Below are 17,787 nucleotides of genomic sequence, written 5' to 3' on the forward strand. Positions count from 1 at the left end.
ATCCAGCACCTCTGGGTGCTGGGAGCCATGTGGAGCTGGGAAAGCAAGGAGATGCAGCTTACAGCAGTTCTGGCAGATAAGCACAGGCTTCCTGCCCGTACCCGCACACTGCCTGCCCAGGCCTGAGGGTCTGGGGGAGCAGCACAGCAGCAGGAGCTAATGGGAGGGAAGGAGCAGGGTGAATCCAGCACCACCAGCCGCTCCTGCATTCCCCAGTACCCTGAGGCAGCCCCGCAGCCTGCCCAGGCAGGATCCTGCCTGCAACCCCATCCCACAGCCCAGCGATCCCAGGGGAGCAGGGAGCACCCAGCAGACCCCACTGGAAATCCTCTGTGCCTGGGCTCCCTGAGACCCCACAGGCAATGCCACGGACAGACACACACGCACAGCCCCTGGCTGTGCTTGCCAAGATTTATTGACTCGATGCGCAGCACTGGCCCCAGCTCCCCTGACAAGCGGGCAGGGAGCAGGACAAGGCACGGGCAGGCAGAACCAGGCATTGGCCAGCCCCTTACCCCAGAGCCAGCGCAGCCAGAGGTGGCACAGGGACAAGATGGCATCACTGAGACCAGGAAAGACAGGAGGCACTGGGCAGAAGGCTCTGATGGCACCTGGAGCACAACCCCCAGGAGGGTGGCTGGGACCTGGATTTCGAGGACACAGCCAGGATGCTCGGCACAGGCATCACCACTGGGCCAGCACTGAGCACAGCCATGCGGCATGATGCTGGCAGGCATCTGCTGTGCCCATGCCCTGCCCCCTCTTAAAGCCCTGTGTCCCACTGCTGGCATCCCCCCCTCCCACTCCTTGCCAGGGTGCTCAGCCCTCGGAGGGCAGCGGGGCCACCGATGCCAGGGCGGGCAGGAGGCAGGCGTAGATCTCAATGCCCCGCAGGAAGACCTGCTCGTTGAGGAACTCGTTGTGGTCATGGAGCAGCACTGGGGTGCGGTTCATGGGCGAGAAGCCGATAGCAGGGTGTCCTGCCTGGGGATGGGGGTGCAGGGTGAGGCCGGGGCTATGCTGGGCTCCCGCCTGGAGCTGCAGGTCTCATCCTGGTGTGGAGCCCATGGGTGGGCTGGCATCGCACTCACCGCTCGGATGTAGCGGCTGTCGGTGGCAGCTGGGAAGATCTCGAGCTTGAGCTGCAGCTTCCTGGCAAGCAAGACCCTGTGGCAGTATGGGCACAGGGGCAGCCAGGTCTCCTGTCCCCCTGCCACCCCATGGGCAAAGATACCATGCCAAGAATGTCATACCCTCCAGTAAACTCAGTCCCATCCCTTTCAGGGGGGCACAGGGAGATGCCTTGGCACAGCACTGAGCACACCCTCCCAATCCCTGCCATGACCCCAGAGACCTTTGCGGACCACCTGGCTCCCAACAAAGGATGTCCCCATCAGGGTCCTGTCCCTCCTGGGGGTACTACTCACATGTCCCTGCAGACCCCGCTGAAGGCTTTCCACCACGGGTTCGATTCCTCAGTGGAGGTGATGTGCTGGTCCATGCATTTCTGAAGGAGGGATAGGGCAGGCGATGGGCAGAGGGTGGGCACGTGGCAGGGGAGGGATGGGCACGATGCACCCAGGTAGCTGAGACCCCCTCACCTGGAGAAACTCATAGGTGACACCATCCCCAGCATCCCGGCACCACGCGGCTACCTGCTCCTCAAAGGCCTGAGGCAGACACCAGAGGAGGGGTGTGAGCAGGGTATCCCCAATCCGCTCCCAGGCAGCGGGACTCGCACGGCGCCCACCTTCAGGTCCACGGTGGGTGGGATGCGGATGTCGAAGCCGGCCGCCATCTCAGAGGGCACCACGTTGAAGGAGACGCCCCCCTCTAGCATGGTCAGGTTGAGTGAGGTGACGTCCCCTAGGGTCAGGCTTGAGTCGGACTTGAGCCTCGAGGGACGCAAGGGAGAGTCACCCTCCGCCACCTGAGGAGGAGGAGAAGCACTCCCCCACCCCGCTGCCAGCCCCAAACGGGGAAACCGAGGCACAGAGCAGACGTGCCAGATCAGAGCCTGGCTCGGGAAGCCAAGGACACCCTCCATGGACCAAACTAAAACCACAGCCATCCCACTGCCTGTCTCCTACCTCTGTTTCTCACTCTCCCTGAAGGCCAGGAAGGAGCTGATGACTTTGTGCTGGGGAGGGAAGGGCAGCAGGTGAGGACTGGTCCCAGGGCAGGCAGGGGAGTGCACAGGCTGTACCCCCTCTCTTACCAACTTCTCAGCCGCTGTGTTGCTGATGAAGCGGGATCCATGCCCGGGGCTGCCCATGCACTTCACCTTTATCCCTGCAGAGGTTTGGGGAGAAGGCGTTGAGCAGACAGCCCGGGTGGCACCAGTGTCTCAGCATCCAGGGTGGGGCAGTGGGCATGTAGTTACTCACACCATGGGCTCTTCTCGCCGTAGAAGACACTGAAGGTGTCAGAGGGGCTGGCCAGGCCTGTGGTGGGCACAGACAGGGGGTCAGTGAGGCAGAAGTGCTGTGATGCACCCCCCTCTGCTCTGTCTGCCCTGGCAGCATTTCCCCTTCAGGCTGGCACCGTGTGGGTCACTGCTGGGGAAGGAGACCCTGGAAGCCGTGCCGGGTGTCAGTGCCCAAGGGTTGATGACAACAGGCAGAGGGGTGTGTGCCAAGAGGAGACACGTCCCTATGCCAGCCCTACCACCACTCACCCTCATCCAGGGCGAAGCCCACATTGAGTGCTTTGAACTCTGGGCGCTGCACGAACATCTCCATGCCCTTGTGTCCACCCACCTCCTCATCTGCAGGGGAGAGCCTGGTATGGAGGAAAGAACCAGGGTGTCCCCTGGCCCACCACCCCCCCAGTCCTCCTTCCACATCAGCCTGGGTGCCACCAGTGCACCTGACGTCCTTGGACATGGAAACTCCTCCAGCCCTGAGCTAGGGGAGCTCAAAATCTGGAGAGGCTGGCAGGGAACTCCAGAGCATCACCCAGCTGCCAGCCCCTTCTATCCCCCTAAGAGGGGACACCCTGGAACTCACCGGGCACAAAGGTGAGGTGGATGGTGCGGGCAAAACACTTTCCCTCTGCCTTCAACCTCCGGATGGCCTCAAGGTACCTGCAGGGTGAAGGTGGTGCCAGGTCATCATTCAAGAGAGGGGCTGGTGTGCTCAGAGCAACCCCAGGGGGGATAAAGCAGTGGCACCCTCAGCCCCTACTGGGGACCACTGGGGATGGTCCTCAGTCCCTGGGGGACACTGGGGATGGTGGCATCCTGTCCTGCACCTATCAGCACCCCCACCACCATGCCCACCCGGTGGCCACAGAGCCTTCCACTCACTGGATGGAGACACACTTCATGTCCTGGGCACCGCGGGCATAGATGTTGCCTTGAGAATCCTTAACAGCCTCAAAGGGTGGGTAGGTCCAGTGTTCCTGCGGGGAAGAGCAGCCGCTATGGCAGAGGGACACAGCGGGCCTAAGCTCCCGTTCTCCTATACTCCAGCCCAACCATGCCCGTCCCACACCTCCCCTTGTCCCAGCACCTCGAAGACAGGCACAACATCGGTGTGTGAGTTGAGGAGGATGGAGCGCAGGCGGGGGTTCGTGCCCTGCCAGGTCAGGACCAGCACCACACGGCCCTGGCACACCTGTGGGGCAAGCACAGGACGTCACTGAGGTCCAGGCTGGGGACAGAGGGGCTGGAGATGAAAATCAACACCCTGAGAAGTGTTTCTCGATGCCACCTGGCAGGTCACCCCTTTCTCTGCTGGGATAGGGCAGGCAGCAGGCGCAGGCATGCCTGCACACCCCAGCCCACCCACCCCAGCCAGCCAGAGCCCAGCAGCAGGCACGAGACCTGGCTGCCATTCAGACAGAGGAAAGGAGACAAACCAGAGTCTTCTCCCAGAGCCAAGGAGCTCCCTGGGTCACTCAGTGCCCAGCAAGAAGTACACTGCAGCCAACATGACCCTGCCAGGTCCCTGGCTAATGATAGCACAGGCAGCTGCAGAGGTCAGCAGGGACCAGACGAATATGGGCTTAAGGAAGGGCTCTGGTCAGCTCAGGATTACAGGCAGAGGCGATTCACTCCTGCTCAGCTCCGGGCAGCATGCAGGAACAGCCTGGTCACTAAGATTCTGGGCAAAGGCGGATGGACGGACAGATGCATGAACGGACAGATGGACAGACATGGGGCTGCTCCTTGTCTCACCTCCACTTTCTGGCAGGCCAAGCCCAAGTCAGTGCCGACGCGCTCCAGAAACCGGACAGCAGCATCTAGGGAGGAGTGGGGATGCCTGGAATTACACTGGCATTTCCCTCCCCTCTCACTGTACCCCCCAGGGACCTCAAGGCTCCCTGGGGTTCCGAGGCCAAGGAAAAAGGTGACCAGAGAGGGCAGGTGACGGAGGTCCTGGGCACAAAAGGTGACCAGGAGCAGCGACAGGAGTGTCTCATCATCATCCCTTTGGGTGAAGATTAGGGGAACATGAAAAAATAAAAGAAGGGGGTGAGTCAGGGGGATGACCTTCCATAGGAGTCTGGGAGCTCCCCACCAATAAAACAATCTTGATGTACCTCAGTACGTGGAAGGATAGAAATGTTAACAGAAGGACATCAGCAGGGGGTTGCTGCCCACAGCCAGGGCAGCATGGAAAAGGGGGACCCTGGGGCATGGGGCTGGAGGAGGTGAACAGCAGCTCTGGGAGCACTCAAGACAACCCTGTCCTAACCAAAGCTAGCAGCAGAGATAAGGCACAAAAGCATTTGCTCCTTAATACCACAATCAAAACAGCCCTGGCACAGCATTTAGGCACCTGGGTCCAAAGACCAGAGCCATAAAGTCACATTGCCAGATCCCAACACAGCTCCCTATCCTGCCCCCCCCCCCCCCCCCCCCCCCCCCCCACCCCATCCTCACCATAGTCAGGTTTGGGGTGCACAGTGTCAATCCTCAGGTACTCCCGGAAAAGCGTAACTGAGGGGTCCTCTGAGGCCCCCGTGCTCTTCCCAGGCTTTCCAGGTGCCATGGCAGGGACAAAGGCTGCAAAGCTCTGGGGGAAGAGCTGCAAGATGGTTAATCACCCACCGGCCCCTCCAAAGTCCGCAGCAAGCTCAGTCGTCACAGAAACCGGAGTGGGACAGGACAAAGGTCTCCCCAGTACAAGTCCTGGAACACCGCCTCCATGGGGGAAATCTCCCACTACTTGGGAATGGAGGCAGGATGCCCCCAATGTGTCCTTTCATTCTCCCCCCAAAGCACATGTTCCTGCCTCAAACACAGTGCCAGGGCAGATGCAGGCAAGGAAAGAGGGACACTGCATGCTTAGGGAGTGCAGGAGAGGTGCAAGGAAAGATGCTGGAGATGCAGGGAAATGGGGTGGTAAAGGGGGATCAGGTGCTTACAGAAGACAGAGGGGCTATGGGCTACAGGAGTACACGAGAGTGACAGGCTATTGGGTGTTTGAAAGGTGCTGGGCAGCCGGAGGAGCAGGAGGATGTGGGGTGCTTAGGGGCACGTGACGGGTGAAGGGGAATACCGGGGAAGTATGGGAGTAGGGGTGCAGGGGATCATTGTTAGAGTAGGAAGAGACGCAGGGACACCATGGTTAGAGTTATGGGAGTGTGAGGTACCATGGGTAGGGGTGCAGGCGTGCTGTGGTTAAGGGGGTGGAGAAGAGGGAAGGGGGGGGCAGCACACCACGGCTAGGGGCACAGGGGTGTGCAAGGTCCCATGATTAGGGGCTCAAGGACTGCATGGGTTGGGATGCAGCAATCGCATTATTGGGGTGCAGGAGTAGCACAAGCAAGAGGGCAGAGGGGTGCTGAATACCGTGGCTGGGAGTGCAGGGGATGCAAGATACCATGATTACGGGTAAGGGGGTGTACGGGGGGGTGGCAGAGTACCGTGGTTAAGGGTGGAAAGTACCGTGTAAGGAGGTGCAGGAGGGATGCGGGATACCGTCCTTAAGGGTGCACGGAGGTACGTGGGGGTGCGGGGTACCGCGGCAAGCGCCGCGTGTTCAGGGAGAAACGAAGGCACGGGGTCAGCCCCCGTGGCTTGCCGGGCGCTGCTGTCTCGACCCCGCTCTCCGGACACCCGCCCTCCCCGGCCCTACCTCCGCGCTGCTGCCGCCGGCGTCGGCCCGGCCCGGCCTGGCCCCGCTCCGCCAGCTCGGTCCCGCTCCGCTCCGCCCCGCAAGCGGCAGCGGGCAGGAGGCGGGCAGGAGGCGGGCAGGGGAGGAGCGGGGCCACCGAATGGGCTGAAGGCAGGGGGCAGGCAGGGGGACGGCAGTGCACCGTGTTGTCCCACACTGCAGGAAGAGAGATGGGGCTGGAGCCCCACGGCGCTTGGAGACACACGCAGAAACCAGAGCAGCATCAGTTTATTGGCCTCCTGACAGACGACACCCTGTCTTGCCAGCAAAAGAAACTCTCAGTGGTTGTCCCCTGCCACCCTGGGGACACCCCAAAAGAGAACAGACACACACCCCCACCCCCCACCCCACCCCACCCCCCGGTGCGCCCCAGTCCTCCACTCGGCAGGGAATGAGGCAGCGCTTACTTCATCTGGCTCAGGAAGTCCAGCAGGGCCCGGTGGAAATCCGCCGGCTTGTCCAGGTAGCATGCATGGCCGGCACCGGGCACCACGGCCACACGGTGCCCAGGGAGGTGCCGCAGGCTCTGCAGGGCCTGGGAACCCAGCCTTGTGTCACGGTCACCATACAGGATCAGGGTGGGTGTCTTGGTAAGGGGAAAGAGAAAACCAGAGAGGTTGTGAGAGGCGGAACTGGCCACCATGCTTCCTCTGGGCTGTGCCCACCTCCATCTTGTCACCATATGGGGCTACAAAGCCAATGGTGCAGTAGCTAGCTCCCCCATGAGCTGGATGGGCACAGGTCTCCCTCACTCACCCCAAAACAGGGCCACCCTCCATGCCACCCTCCAGCCAGCTGGTCCACAAGGCTTGCCAGGATACAGGGACCCCCAGCAGCCCAATAACCCACCTCACCTGGACCTGCCGGTACTGCTCAGCAGTGTAGTCCTTGGTGCCCACAGGTGCAATGGACACGAATCCAGCCAGCTGGTCCCCATGTGCCAGGAGGAAGGGGAGGACAAAGCGGCCACTCATGGAGGGGCTGACGAGAACGGGCCTCTGCATGCCCAGCTCCCGGAGGACATGGTCCAGGAAAGCCACCCGGCCCTGCACCGTAGCCACCGACTCTGCAGGAGGTGAATCCCCATAGCCTGGCATGGGGCAGAGAGCATGGGGTGGGCACAGGGCAGGGAGGATTGTGCAGCCTGCAATGGTCTCTCCCCCCAGGGCTCAGCTGGCGTGGCAAAAAATGGGCACCCGATCAAGCTACAGTGGTTCTACAGCCACAGCCACATTCCAGCCAGCCCGAGCCAACCCCAGCCAAAGGTGGCCACAGAGGCCAATGCCCCAGCACACTGCCCCAGGGACCACCGCTAGCACGAAGAGGTCCAGAGCCCAGCAGTGGCTGAGGTGAGGGACTGGAGCTGTCCAGAGGGATCAACTTAAGTGCAGCGCCATGGTCCTACCAGGCAGATCTATTGCAACCGCACGGTAGCCTTCTCCAGCGAGCAGCGCCAGTGTGCCCAAGGCTTCCCACGTCTTGGAGGTGAATGCCTGGCCATGCAGGAACAGGACATCGGGCCTACAGTGGGGAAGACAGGCGGGAAGAGGTTCAGGGAAGATGCCATCCCTGCAGAGGTCCAGCAGCCACGAGGGCTCATATAGACCGACCCAGGGCCTGTCACCCCCCTCCTTCCTGCAGCAGTGGCACCGGAGCCGGCGGAATGACCCACCTCCCGGGGCCGGCAGTGCCGCTGCCCTGGGGCCCTGCAGAAACCTCCCTGTAGAAGACAGGGGGCTCTCCCGCAGCCATCCCCGTTCGTGCGATGGCGCTGGCCACCGGCCAGTCCCGCGTCGCCTTGTCAGACCGGGTACCAGACGAGCGCTGCCCGCTCTGGGCGGCCGGGAGCAGGAGGTAGAGGAGGAAGGTGAAGAGCACCCCGAGGAGCAGGAGCTCCAGGCGGCTGCGGGTGAGCAGCATCCGGAGAAAAACGGCAGCCAGGGACCTGGAGCCCCAAACCCCACTGCTGTGGGGGACAGGCCCCAACCCGCAGCGCTCTCCTCAGCTCCGGGCCGGCCTGCGGCCCCCCCGGCAGGAGCTGGCAGCCCCGCTCGGCCCCGGCCTCCCGAGCTGCCGCTGGCCCCGGCCGCCGGCGCTGCCGCCCCTCAGCTCCAGCCGGGACACGCGGCTCCCCCGGCTCGGCCCTCACGGCGCGGCGCCCGTTGCCCCGGGCTCCGCCTGGCGGGAGGCCGCAGCGCTGCAGGCCCCGAGTGCTGTCGACCGGGGCCGGGGCCGTGCCCGCCGCACGGTGCCGGGGCCCGGTGAAGAACGGCTGGTGCCGGGAGAGGAGCCCCGGCTTGACGGGGCTCGGCGGCGCTCGGGCAGGGCTGGGGTCGGTTCGGCAAGGGCTCGGCGGTGCTCGGCAGAGTTCGGCTGGCTTGGCTAGGGTTCGGCAAAGCTCGGCAAAGCTCGGGTAGGGCCCTCGGCTGCACTCGGCTCGACTCGACCAGAGCTCGGCTAGCGCTCGACGCATCTTCGGCCCCGGTTCGGCTCCGCTCGACCCGAACTCGGTGAGGCTCGGTAGAAGGGGGCCGCTGCTCCCCCCCGCTCCGCTCCACCGCCCTTTGGACCGGGGCGCGGCACCCGCAGCCCCGGAGCACTGCGGGGAGCGGGAGGCGAGCAGCGGCCGGCACTGGGGGCGGAGGAGCAGGTAAGGGCCGCAGGCCCAGCGCTGGGCGGGGAAACTGAGGCAGGGGCCGGGGCCGGGGCCGTGAGCGAGCGGCCCCACGCACGCACCCCGGTGCCGGCCCCCTTCGGGGTCCCCCAGAAAGAGGGTGATGCCAGGGTCACCCCCCGGTCCCAGTAGCAGTGCCACAGCCTCTGCCTTCCCACACCCGCTGTCCTCGACACCAGGACAAGCGCCGTCACTCCTCCTACTAGGCACGCGTCTGTGGTTTTTCACTCAACCCCCCCCAGCAGCCCTCCCGACCCCAGGCATGGCAGCCCCGCGGCTCACCGAGAGCACCATAACGGTGGAAGGCCAAACCCTCTTCTACCGCCAAGCTGAGCCGGCCCAGCAGGCACCGAAGCTGCCGGTGCTGCTGCTGCACGGCATTCGCTTCTCCTCCGACACCTGGCTTCAGCTGCGGACGCTTGCCACGCTGGCCGAAAACGGCTACCGAGCTGTGGCTATCGACCTGCCGGGTAAGGCGCAGTGGTGAGCACAGGCTGGAGCGAGGGGCGTGCAGATAGAGCTGCTCGGGTTTGTAGTGCCAGGGTGGCACCCCCGGCATCCCGCTGTGCTGGCTTCTCCTGGTCACTAGGCGGCTGGGACAGTGACAGAGCAACTTCTGTCTTCCATGGCTCAGGGCTGGGCCGCTCGAAGGATGCTATAGCCCCAGCACCCGTGGGCCAGCCGGCGCCCGGGGCTTTCCTGAGAGCTGTTTCGGAGGCTCTGTGCCTTGGTCCAGCTGTGGTGATCAGCCCATCGCTCAGCGGCATGTATTCCCTGCCCTTCCTCTTCCAGCACAACCACCTGCTCAAGGCATATGTGCCTGTGGCACCCATCTGCACCGAGAAATTCACTGCGGAGCAATATGCCCAAATCAAAGTATGGCCTGGAAGGACATTGAGGGAGGGTGGGGACTGGGAGGGAGTGATGGGAAAGAGACCTTGCAACCAGAATAGGCAGGAGAAAGACCAAACTGGCCTCTGCCACCGGAAAAGGGGAACATGCTGATGAAGGAGTCCGACCATGGGTAACCAAAAGGGAAAGAAGGGGCATTAGGAGACCCAGGAGTCTAAGCCTTAGTTTCTCTTTGTCATGGTGGGTGGGGGATAAGGCAAGTGTCTCCCCTCCATTTCCTGCACCAGGGTGTCCCTAGCCAGGAGGAGCAGGTGCTTGGGTGCTGTTGGCAAGCTCAGGGTGTGTTCCCCTTCTGCAGACCCCCACGCTGATTGTTTATGGGGACCAGGATGTGGAGCTGGGGCAGACCAGCCTGAACAACCTGCAACACCTCCCTGAGCACCGGGTGCTGATGCTGCGGGGTGCCGGGCACCCCTGCTACCTGGACAAGCCTGATGAGTGGCACCATGGGCTCCTGGCCTTCCTGCAGCAGCTGGAGTGAGCAGGATGGGCTGTATGGAGGGACCCATGGGGCAGGAGAATATGACCAGCCCTCCTACCCCTCTGCTTGCTCACACACCTGTGTGGCAACCCAGCCCTGCTGCACCATGCTGGGTCCACGCCATGCCACCACCTCCCTTGGGACCAAATAAAGACCCGAGCTCTGCCACCACTTTCCTGCCACCTTCCTGCTGCTTCTTTCCACTTTCCCTGCCTCCTTCCCTGGTCCCCACCTCCTCCACAGCCACAATCCCATGCACATTTGAGGGGTGACAGCAGGGGAGGTGTGGCCACTGAGGGACAGGATGTTTGGGGAGCGTTTCCCTGTGGGTGAGTGCTGGCTGTGAGGCTGGTGGAGCCCACCCATCACTTCTGGCAGGACCCCTGGGAGCCTCAGAGGGTGCTGGGGAGCCCTGGGGCTGTGTTCAGGACCAGGTATGTCCCCCAGGGTGGTGTCACCCATGTCCCCAGCCTGCCAGCCTCCTCTTCATCCTCCTTTCTCCTCCCACCCCTCCTGGTGTAATCCACAGGAGCTTAAAAGGGAGCTGCCAGCCCTGCAGGCTCCTGCCCAGTGCCCCAGGGAGGTGGGGGGCGATTTATGGAGTAAGTGGCTGCCATGAACAGATGAAGGGGCGGGTGGGGAGGCCTGACAGACATCTAGCTGGACAGACAGGGGGACAAGCCCCCTGCCCACCACCTGCCTTCCCCCTGCTTTGGTGCTGCTGCACTGGGGACACAGATGGAGCCGGCAGTGGGGTGCCCCCCTCCCCCCTTGCCCCTCCTTCCCCAAGCCTGCCTGGGCTTTAGCTGCTTACGCCAGGGCCCAGGAGGATTTAGTAGGGGAGATAACAGGGCGGGGGGAGTACTTTGTGGGTGCAGGATGCCAGGGAGGGGGCACAGGGCAGTGCCAGGGTGCAGGAGATGGTCCAGGGAGGAGCTCTGTCTGGAGCATCCCTTACCCCCCCACACCCGGCTCCCTGTGGGAGACCAGCCTCCCATACAGGGGTGCTTCTAGCCGTCCAAGCACAGCCCCCAGTGCCGGAGGGCTCTGGGGTGCCAGCTGCCCTGTCCCTGCCCGCTCCGGTGTCCTTGAGCCCTCGATCCCTGCCAGCTGATCGGCTTCCAGGAAAAAAAAACACGCAATTACAAAGAGGGGTGATGTGTGAGCCAAAGGGGGGGGGGGGCGTTGGGGGCAGGAATGTCCCCAGCGGTGGCAGATGGCCTTACCCAGGGTGCATTGTTCCTTTTAGTGCCTCTTATCCGCTGTAATAGGATCCCGGAGGGAGGGATGTGGGAGAGGGGAAGAGCGAGGGGGGCCCCGGCGTGGACCGGGGTGGGGGCCGGGGCTGCCAGCCTGGCCCTGGCCTGTCAAGCGGCTCATTGTTCCTGCCCCGGGTGCCACTGGGCGCCGCCGGGGACAATGTGGCACTGAGCGGGGTGGCCGGCGGCGGAGGGACGAGGAGCACGGAAAGGTACCCACCCCCCAGGCCCGGGGGCTCGGGGCGGCCGGGAGGGCGAGTGGAGAGAGGATCCCCCGGGGACGGGCTGGGGTCTTCCTCCTGTGTATCCTCAAACCCCTCACCTCCCTTTGCCACCAGAAGGTGCCCCATAGGACGGGCGGTGCCCAGCCTGTGGCTGTCCCGACGGGGGCAAATGGCCTGTGCCCATCACCGCGGTCTTTGGCATCCCTGCCATGGCTCACCTGGGGGACAGCACCCCCCTGCCCGCGGAGCCCCCACATTGCCTATGGCCGTGAGGGGCACCCATTGCCCTCCTGCCTTTCCCCTGCCCCACTGCCAGCCTCATCCTTGTCTTTCCGGCGGGATCTTTTGTCTTCGCTGCCGTTCATCCCGGGGGTTCGGGGGACCCCGGAGGCTGCCCGCCCCTGCCGGCACCACGCAAGGCTTCGGGAAGGCGGATTACAGGGGGGTACACCCCTCAGCACACCCTATCTCAGCCTCCCCTCCATCGGGAACAGCAATATCGCCCTTCCCCAGCCATTCCTCAGCTGCTGGTAACAGGGGGATGAAGATGCAGCATCCAAACCATCCCGCGGGGTGCAAACCGTGGCACTTCGGGGGTGCGGAGCACCCAACCTGTCCCTCGCCCCCCTCACCCTGATGCAGGAGATGTGCCGTAGCAGCGGCGAGTCCTGCCAGCACCTAAAATAACCTCCCCTCCACCCCCCCGCCGTGCCCGCAGACACGGCCCCAGCCCCAACACGGGTGCTTTGTTTCCAAGCTGCTTGGCATTGCCCGGCCCTCCGGGAGCCAGCGATGCCGCAGCCGCCCACCCCTGCTCGGACACACGGCGATTGTCCTCGGTGCCGGCACCCGGGGCCGCGGCCACCCCCGGGCACAGCACACAGGAGCCGAGGGGTGGCCCTGGGGTGCTCGGGGGGTGGGACGACGACGACGACAGGGTGCAGCGGCATCGTGTGTTGGCATCACTCCGTTCGGGCGCTGGGTTCGGGATCTCCATCCTGGAGGTTGCCTCAGTTTCCCCTGGGGCTTTGTGCATGGACAGAAGGGAGGAGGAGGAAGAGGAAGGCTCACGTGGCCTGTGAGATGACTCAGGCCACCTCTGCCCCCCCTGCCCTGTGTGCCACTATCCCAGCAAACATTTGCAAACTAAACCCCATCCCACAGCATCCCCTTTCCCTCCCATTATCCACCCAGCTCCTGGCTTCATGCAGGTGCAGTGCCAGCTCCAGCCCAGGCCCAGCATGGGCCAGGCTGAAGACAGCTGCCTGCAGGCTCAGGCAGACACAGCAGTGAGTCCCTTTTGGGGAGCTCCCGGAAGGTGTGCAGGGTGCCAATGGGGTACCACGGGGTTGTGCAAGCCTCCCCCGCCAGAGGAGGGTACAGCACTGCCCTGCCTCAGTTTCCCTGCTTCCCGGCCTTGGGTGCTTTTCAGGCTGCAGATTTAGGGGAGGGGTAGCTGGGGCCTCCAGCTTTCTGGAACTGCCATGTCCCGCAGGCTCAGCTCACCCTCCTGCCATGGCATCGCAGGACACAGCCAGCAGCCTGGGCAGCAGCCCCGAAGAGACGGAGCTCAGCATCACCCTGACCCTCCGCATGCTCATGCATGGCAAGGTAACAGCAGGGAAGCTTGGCTCTGCTCAGGGGGGTCAGCAGTGCCCAGGGTGAGGGACCATGCTGCTCCTCACCAGAGCCTGGTTTCTTCCCCTACATTCCAAGAAGGGTTTCTTCCCACATCCTAAGCTGGGGAGGGGCCATTCCCATGGCCCAGTGTCACCAGGCTGCCAGTGGCCATGGGGCAGGGCCTGCCTGTTTCCTTATGGGCAGAGGAGGGATGTGGCAGGCAGGGAGCTGCCTGCTGATGGGGCCACCCTCGTTTCTGCCTTTGCAGGAGATCGGCAGCATCATTGGCAAGGTAAGATATGGGGTCCAGGGCACCACCAGCCCTGGGCTTCCCTGGACCTGACCACCTGCCCTGTTCCTCTCCCTGCAGAAAGGAGAGACTGTTAAGAGGATACGAGAGCAGGTAAGGGCATGTTGGGGGGCTGCCAGTCCTGATGCCTGTCCTGCACACACCTGATGGCTCCCACTAGCCCAGCCCTGCCCCCCAGTCCTGGATGGACCCAGGGGAAATGCAGCTTCATTCCCAGGAAGGCTGCAGGTGGGAAGGGGAAAGCCCAGGTCCACAGGCATTGAGCCCCGCCATGGTGAGCCCTTCCTTGGGTGGGGGAACATGGAGCACAGGGACCACGCCATCCCTGATGGAGTGTGACACTGTCCCCAGAGCAGCGCACGCATCACCATCTCGGAGGGGTCCTGCCCCGAGCGCATCACCACCATCACTGGCTCCACCAACGCTGTCTTCCGTGCTGTTTCCATGATAGCTTTCAAGCTGAAGGAGGTAGGCAGACCCCACAATCCCACCCGGTATCACCGCACCTGTGTGCTCCTGGGGGTCCAACACTGCATCCCCATTTCCTCGCAGGACCTGGGAGCAGGGTGTGATGGGGCAGCAGCAGGCAGAGCACCGGTGACGCTGCGCCTGGTCATCCCAGCCAGCCAGTGTGGCTCACTCATTGGCAAGGCAGGAGCCAAGATCCGGGAGATCCGGGAGGTGAGGCTGTGGGTGCTCCAGGTGTGGGCTCCCCTTTTCCCCCAGGGAGCACAGAGCCCTTGGAACAGGGGCTGCCGTGGTCCCTCAGGGGCTGTGGGAGATGATGCAGGATTGGAGCATCACCCTGCGGGTCCTGCAAAGCTCCCTGGGAGTCCACGAGGGTACAGGGGAGGTGGGAGGTGCTGAGCCCTGGGGGTGGAATGGCTGAGGGACCCCAGCGTCTCCCTTTGCCCCTCAGAGCTCAGGGGCACAGGTGCAGGTGGCTGCTGACCTGCTGCCCAACTCCACCGAACGGGCCGTCACTGTCTCGGGGGTGCCAGACACCATCATCCAGTGCGTGAGGCAGATCTGCGCCGTCATCCTGGAGGTACCCACTGAGCACAGCCCAAGGGGGCACATGCTGCCTGATCCCCCCTCACCAGGGCTTCCCTTGCCCACCTAGACCCAGGCACGGGCATCCCTCTGCACAGAAGTCCATAGAACACGATGCCTCAGTGGTGCTGAGGGCTGTGCCCAGCTTGCTGGGGGCATGGGGTTGGCAGAGGGGGTTCAGGGGCACCTGTGGGGCAATGGAGACATTCAACCTCATCTCTTATCCCCTCCACCTCCTTCCCTCCCCCTCCAGTCACCTCCAAAGGGAGCCACCATCCCCTACCACCCTGGCCTCTCCTTGGGCACCATCCTGCTCTCTGCCAACCAGGTAAGGGGCTGCAGCCCCCCCCCCCCCACCCCAGGCACAGGGTGACCAGGGGGCTCAGCTTCTGCCCAGCAGGGCAACTCCAGTGGGCTTGGGGTGGCCTCCCTGCCATGGGGTGAGGCCTGAGGCAGGGGCACCACCCGGCCCCCTACTGATGCCCCTTTCCTCCCCCCCAGAGCTTCCCCATGCAGGGCCAGTACAGCGGGGTCTCTCCTGCAGAGGTGAGTCTGTCCCTGTGGCAGCACATCCCTGATCCCATGGGCACTGTGCCTGTTCCTGCCAGGGATGCCTGTCCTGGGAGGTGCTGGGTGCCAGCCCCCAGCCCCAGGAGTCGATAGAGAATAACACCTCCTTCCTCTTGCTCCTGCTTCCCGCAGGTGACGAAGCTGCAGCAGCTCTCAGGGCACTCGCTTCCCTTTACTTCCCTGGGCCACGCACCCACCATGGTGCCGGGTGAGCATCTTCTGTGCCCCTCCAGGGCTGGGGTGTGAGGTGCCCCTCCTGATCCCCTCAGCCACCTAGCCCTGATGAAGGGGTCCCCATCCCCTGCACCCTCTCTGGTCCCAGCCCCCCAGCATGGTTACCTGCCCCTTGAATGACCCTGTCCTTGGTTTCTTGGGGTTCCTGCACCCGTCAGAGACCCCCAACCCTGCCGTGGGGGAGCACCAGCACCAAGTTACGCATCTCCCCAGGGATCCTTCAAGTTTGTCCCCAGGAACATTGACTGTCCCAGCATGGGGCTGGGGTAGAGGCACAGAGCTGCTGGAGACCCACCATCCTCCACTAACATCCCTATCTCTTTCTACAGGCCTGGATACCAGCTCCCAGTGCAGTTCCCAGGAGTTCCTCGTACCCAATGACGTACGTGTATGTTCTGGGATGGTGACGGGGACCACAGCTTGTCCCCATCCATGTGTCCCACCCCACAGCCACTTTGCAGGGGCCAGAACTGGCCCACACAGGGGAGGCTCTACCTTGACTGTCAGAGCTCAGGAGATGCTTCAGGGGCAGAAGCAGCCGGAAGGGAAACTAAGGCACGGGAAGGGGGAAAGGGCTTGGCCAACACCAAGGAATAGCCCTGGATGTGTCAGCCCAGTGATGCCAGCCAGGGAGGGCCTTGAGTGAGAGCAAAAAAGCAGGGTCTGCCCAAGGAAAGCAGCACCCTGCCCTCCCGGTGCCTGCCTCAGTTTCCCCAGTACTCCCAGACATAGAAAGTGGCCAGTGAGCCCCTGGGAGCTCCCCGGTTGGCATGGCCCCTCCAGCTGCTCCCAGCTCACTCCAGCCTCTGCCCCTCCAGCTCATCGGCTGCATCATTGGCCGACACGGCAGCAAGATCAGTGAGATCCGTCAGATGTCAGGTGCCCACATCAAGATTGGGAACCAAACTGAGGGCTCCAGCGAGCGGCACATCACCATCACGGGGTCCCCCGTCAGCATCACCCTGGCTCAGTACCTCATCACAACCTGGTAGGTACTAGGTGCACTTCCCCAGCACCCCAATGCAGCTCTGGGGGGACACTGCCCTCCCAGCATCTTCAGGAAGGATGAGCTGGGCAGTGCTTTGAGGTCCCAAGATTTTGGGTGCAGGACCCTAGATCCCACAGGGTTTGAGCACCAGCTTTTTAGCCCTCCTCAGCAGGATGCCCAGGTTGAAGACCAGTGCCAGACAGGATGGGGCACGCAGTCCCTGCATCCTAAGATGGGCAGGTTGGGGTGAAGGACCTGCTCTGTCACTGTGGTCCTCACCACTTCATCACCACCTTTGGTTCCCCAGCTTAGAGACGGCCAAATCTACCTCCCAGGTGCCGCCAGGCCCTGGCTCCATGGACCTCGGCGTGAGCTTCAACCAGCCCCTCACCCCGGGCTCTGGTGCAGCGCTGCCCACAGTTGCCCCTGCCCACCCAGCCCTGCTGGGCACCCCCTACACCATCTCCCTCTCCAACTTCATCGGCCTGAAGCCGATGTCCTTCCTGGCGCTGTCCCCGTCCTCTGTGGCGGGTCCCAACGGCGGCACTGCCACCCACACGACCAAGATCTCGGCTGCCAATGGCACCAAGCGAGCCGACCGGCAGAAGTTCTCACCCTACTGAGCCCTGCCAGCAGGTGGGTGAGGGGGGCCGGGGTGCCCCCCAGTGCCAGAGACACCCCCTGATGCCCACCCTGTCCCCAGCCCCTGCCAGGCACCCCATGGCCAGAGTGGACCCTTTGCCCCCTGCCCTGGGGAGGGGTCCTCCTGGCAGATGTCCACGGAGGAAAAGGCTGCTCTGCTGCCTGCTGCCCACCCCGGCAGTGCTGTGTCCCCCTCCTCGGTTCTCCTCCGCGGGGACCACGTGCCCTGGTACTGGGGGGTGCGCAGCTGTCCCTGCTGGCCTGTAGTCCCCTTCTCTCAGTGCCCAGTGCCAGGGTGGGACCCCCACCACCTGCCCCTCGCCCTGCCCACCCTCAAGCTGGCACCCAAATGCTGGGTCCCATTGGATGAGGGGTTGACTGCCTCTGTGGGGGTCCCCCTTCCTCTGGCTCTGGTGGGCGGGGGGCACCCTGGGGCAATTGCCTCCCAGCATACCCATCCAAGAGCCAGTCCCTGCTGGCTTGAAAATGCTGTATATATAAGTCTATATTTTTTCCTCCTTTGTAACTTTTCAATGGTTTAATAAAAAGATAAAATTTACAAGAAAACAAGTAACAACATCCCCCACCCAGGGTGGAGACACCCCCAACACAAGGGGCAGAACCAGCTCCTGGGGTGGTGGCTGGAAGGGCATCTCTGTGGCCAGGGGGATGCCCCTGACTCGCAGCCCCAGCCT

The 17,787-nt window shown here is 63.4% G+C and overlaps 4 protein-coding genes across 4 annotated transcripts; 2 read left to right on the top strand and 2 right to left on the bottom strand.

The window, feature by feature from the left end:
• Positions 1-612: 612 nt before the first annotated feature.
• Positions 613-6,453, bottom strand: ACY1 (aminoacylase 1). The gene is given in 17 exon segments (XM_057407807.1): positions 613-984; positions 1,092-1,152; positions 1,428-1,507; positions 1,602-1,670; positions 1,751-1,895; positions 2,091-2,140; positions 2,219-2,292; positions 2,388-2,444; positions 2,678-2,767; positions 3,009-3,085; positions 3,308-3,402; positions 3,513-3,617; positions 4,181-4,245; positions 4,889-5,033; positions 6,087-6,194; positions 6,196-6,250; positions 6,252-6,453. Coding segments are annotated over 17 exon segments (1,539 nt in total). The 5' UTR covers positions 6,350-6,453; the 3' UTR covers positions 613-819.
• Positions 6,454-6,486: 33 nt separating this feature from the next.
• ABHD14A (abhydrolase domain containing 14A) lies at positions 6,487-8,090 on the bottom strand. The gene is made up of 4 exons (XM_057407808.1): positions 7,798-8,090; positions 7,531-7,646; positions 6,980-7,215; positions 6,487-6,711 (listed from the first exon to the last, which is right to left on the bottom strand). The coding sequence occupies exons 1-4, from the start codon at positions 8,043-8,045 to the stop codon at positions 6,529-6,531; spliced, it is 783 nt and encodes a 260-aa protein (XP_057263791.1). The 5' UTR covers positions 8,046-8,090; the 3' UTR covers positions 6,487-6,528.
• Positions 8,091-8,680: 590 nt separating this feature from the next.
• Positions 8,681-10,363, top strand: LOC130598402 (putative protein-lysine deacylase ABHD14B). The gene is made up of 4 exons (XM_057407809.1): positions 8,681-8,775; positions 9,045-9,269; positions 9,434-9,675; positions 10,010-10,363. Exons 2-4 carry the CDS (start codon positions 9,062-9,064, stop codon positions 10,190-10,192), a joined length of 633 nt encoding a protein of 210 aa, XP_057263792.1. The 5' UTR covers positions 8,681-8,775; positions 9,045-9,061; the 3' UTR covers positions 10,193-10,363.
• Positions 10,364-11,471: 1,108 nt separating this feature from the next.
• On the top strand, positions 11,472-17,420 carry PCBP4 (poly(rC) binding protein 4). The gene is made up of 13 exons (XM_057407816.1): positions 11,472-11,663; positions 13,171-13,286; positions 13,564-13,587; positions 13,666-13,698; positions 13,957-14,073; positions 14,158-14,286; positions 14,525-14,653; positions 14,912-14,986; positions 15,160-15,204; positions 15,361-15,436; positions 15,792-15,844; positions 16,281-16,450; positions 16,758-17,420. The coding sequence occupies exons 2-13, from the start codon at positions 13,191-13,193 to the stop codon at positions 17,071-17,073; spliced, it is 1,263 nt and encodes a 420-aa protein (XP_057263799.1). The 5' UTR covers positions 11,472-11,663; positions 13,171-13,190; the 3' UTR covers positions 17,074-17,420.
• The last annotated feature ends 367 nt before the right edge of the window (positions 17,421-17,787 follow it).

The sequence above is a fragment of the Pezoporus wallicus genome, unplaced genomic scaffold, assembly GCF_028554395.1.
Source record: "Pezoporus wallicus isolate ANWC-B61680 ecotype Strahan unplaced genomic scaffold, APGP_CSIRO_Pwel_v1 contig_3568, whole genome shotgun sequence".
In the NCBI taxonomy this organism is placed as follows: Eukaryota; Metazoa; Chordata; class Aves; order Psittaciformes; family Psittacidae; genus Pezoporus; species Pezoporus wallicus.

Excerpts from the sequence above, each read along its gene's own strand:
- LOC130598402 (XM_057407809.1), top strand. The coding sequence starts at position 9,062 with ATGGCAGCCCCGCGGCTCACCGAGAGCACCATAACGGTGGAAGGCCAA. Across the intron at positions 9,270-9,433 it reads TGTGGCTATCGACCTGCCGG|GGCTGGGCCGCTCGAAGGAT; the intron begins GTAAGGCGCAGT and ends TCCATGGCTCAG. Across the intron at positions 9,676-10,009 it reads AGCAATATGCCCAAATCAAA|ACCCCCACGCTGATTGTTTA; the intron begins GTATGGCCTGGA and ends CCCCTTCTGCAG.
- PCBP4 (XM_057407816.1), top strand. The coding sequence starts at position 13,191 with ATGGCATCGCAGGACACAGCCAGCAGCCTGGGCAGCAGCCCCGAAGAG. Across the intron at positions 13,287-13,563 it reads GCATGCTCATGCATGGCAAG|GAGATCGGCAGCATCATTGG; the intron begins GTAACAGCAGGG and ends CTGCCTTTGCAG. Across the intron at positions 14,074-14,157 it reads TAGCTTTCAAGCTGAAGGAG|GACCTGGGAGCAGGGTGTGA; the intron begins GTAGGCAGACCC and ends ATTTCCTCGCAG.
- ABHD14A (XM_057407808.1), bottom strand. The coding sequence starts at position 8,045 with ATGCTGCTCACCCGCAGCCGCCTGGAGCTCCTGCTCCTCGGGGTGCTC. Across the intron at positions 7,216-7,530 it reads GGTTGCAATAGATCTGCCTG|GCTATGGGGATTCACCTCCT; the intron begins GTAGGACCATGG and ends GCCCCATGCCAG. Across the intron at positions 6,712-6,979 it reads AGCAGTACCGGCAGGTCCAG|ACACCCACCCTGATCCTGTA; the intron begins GTGAGGTGGGTT and ends CCCCTTACCAAG.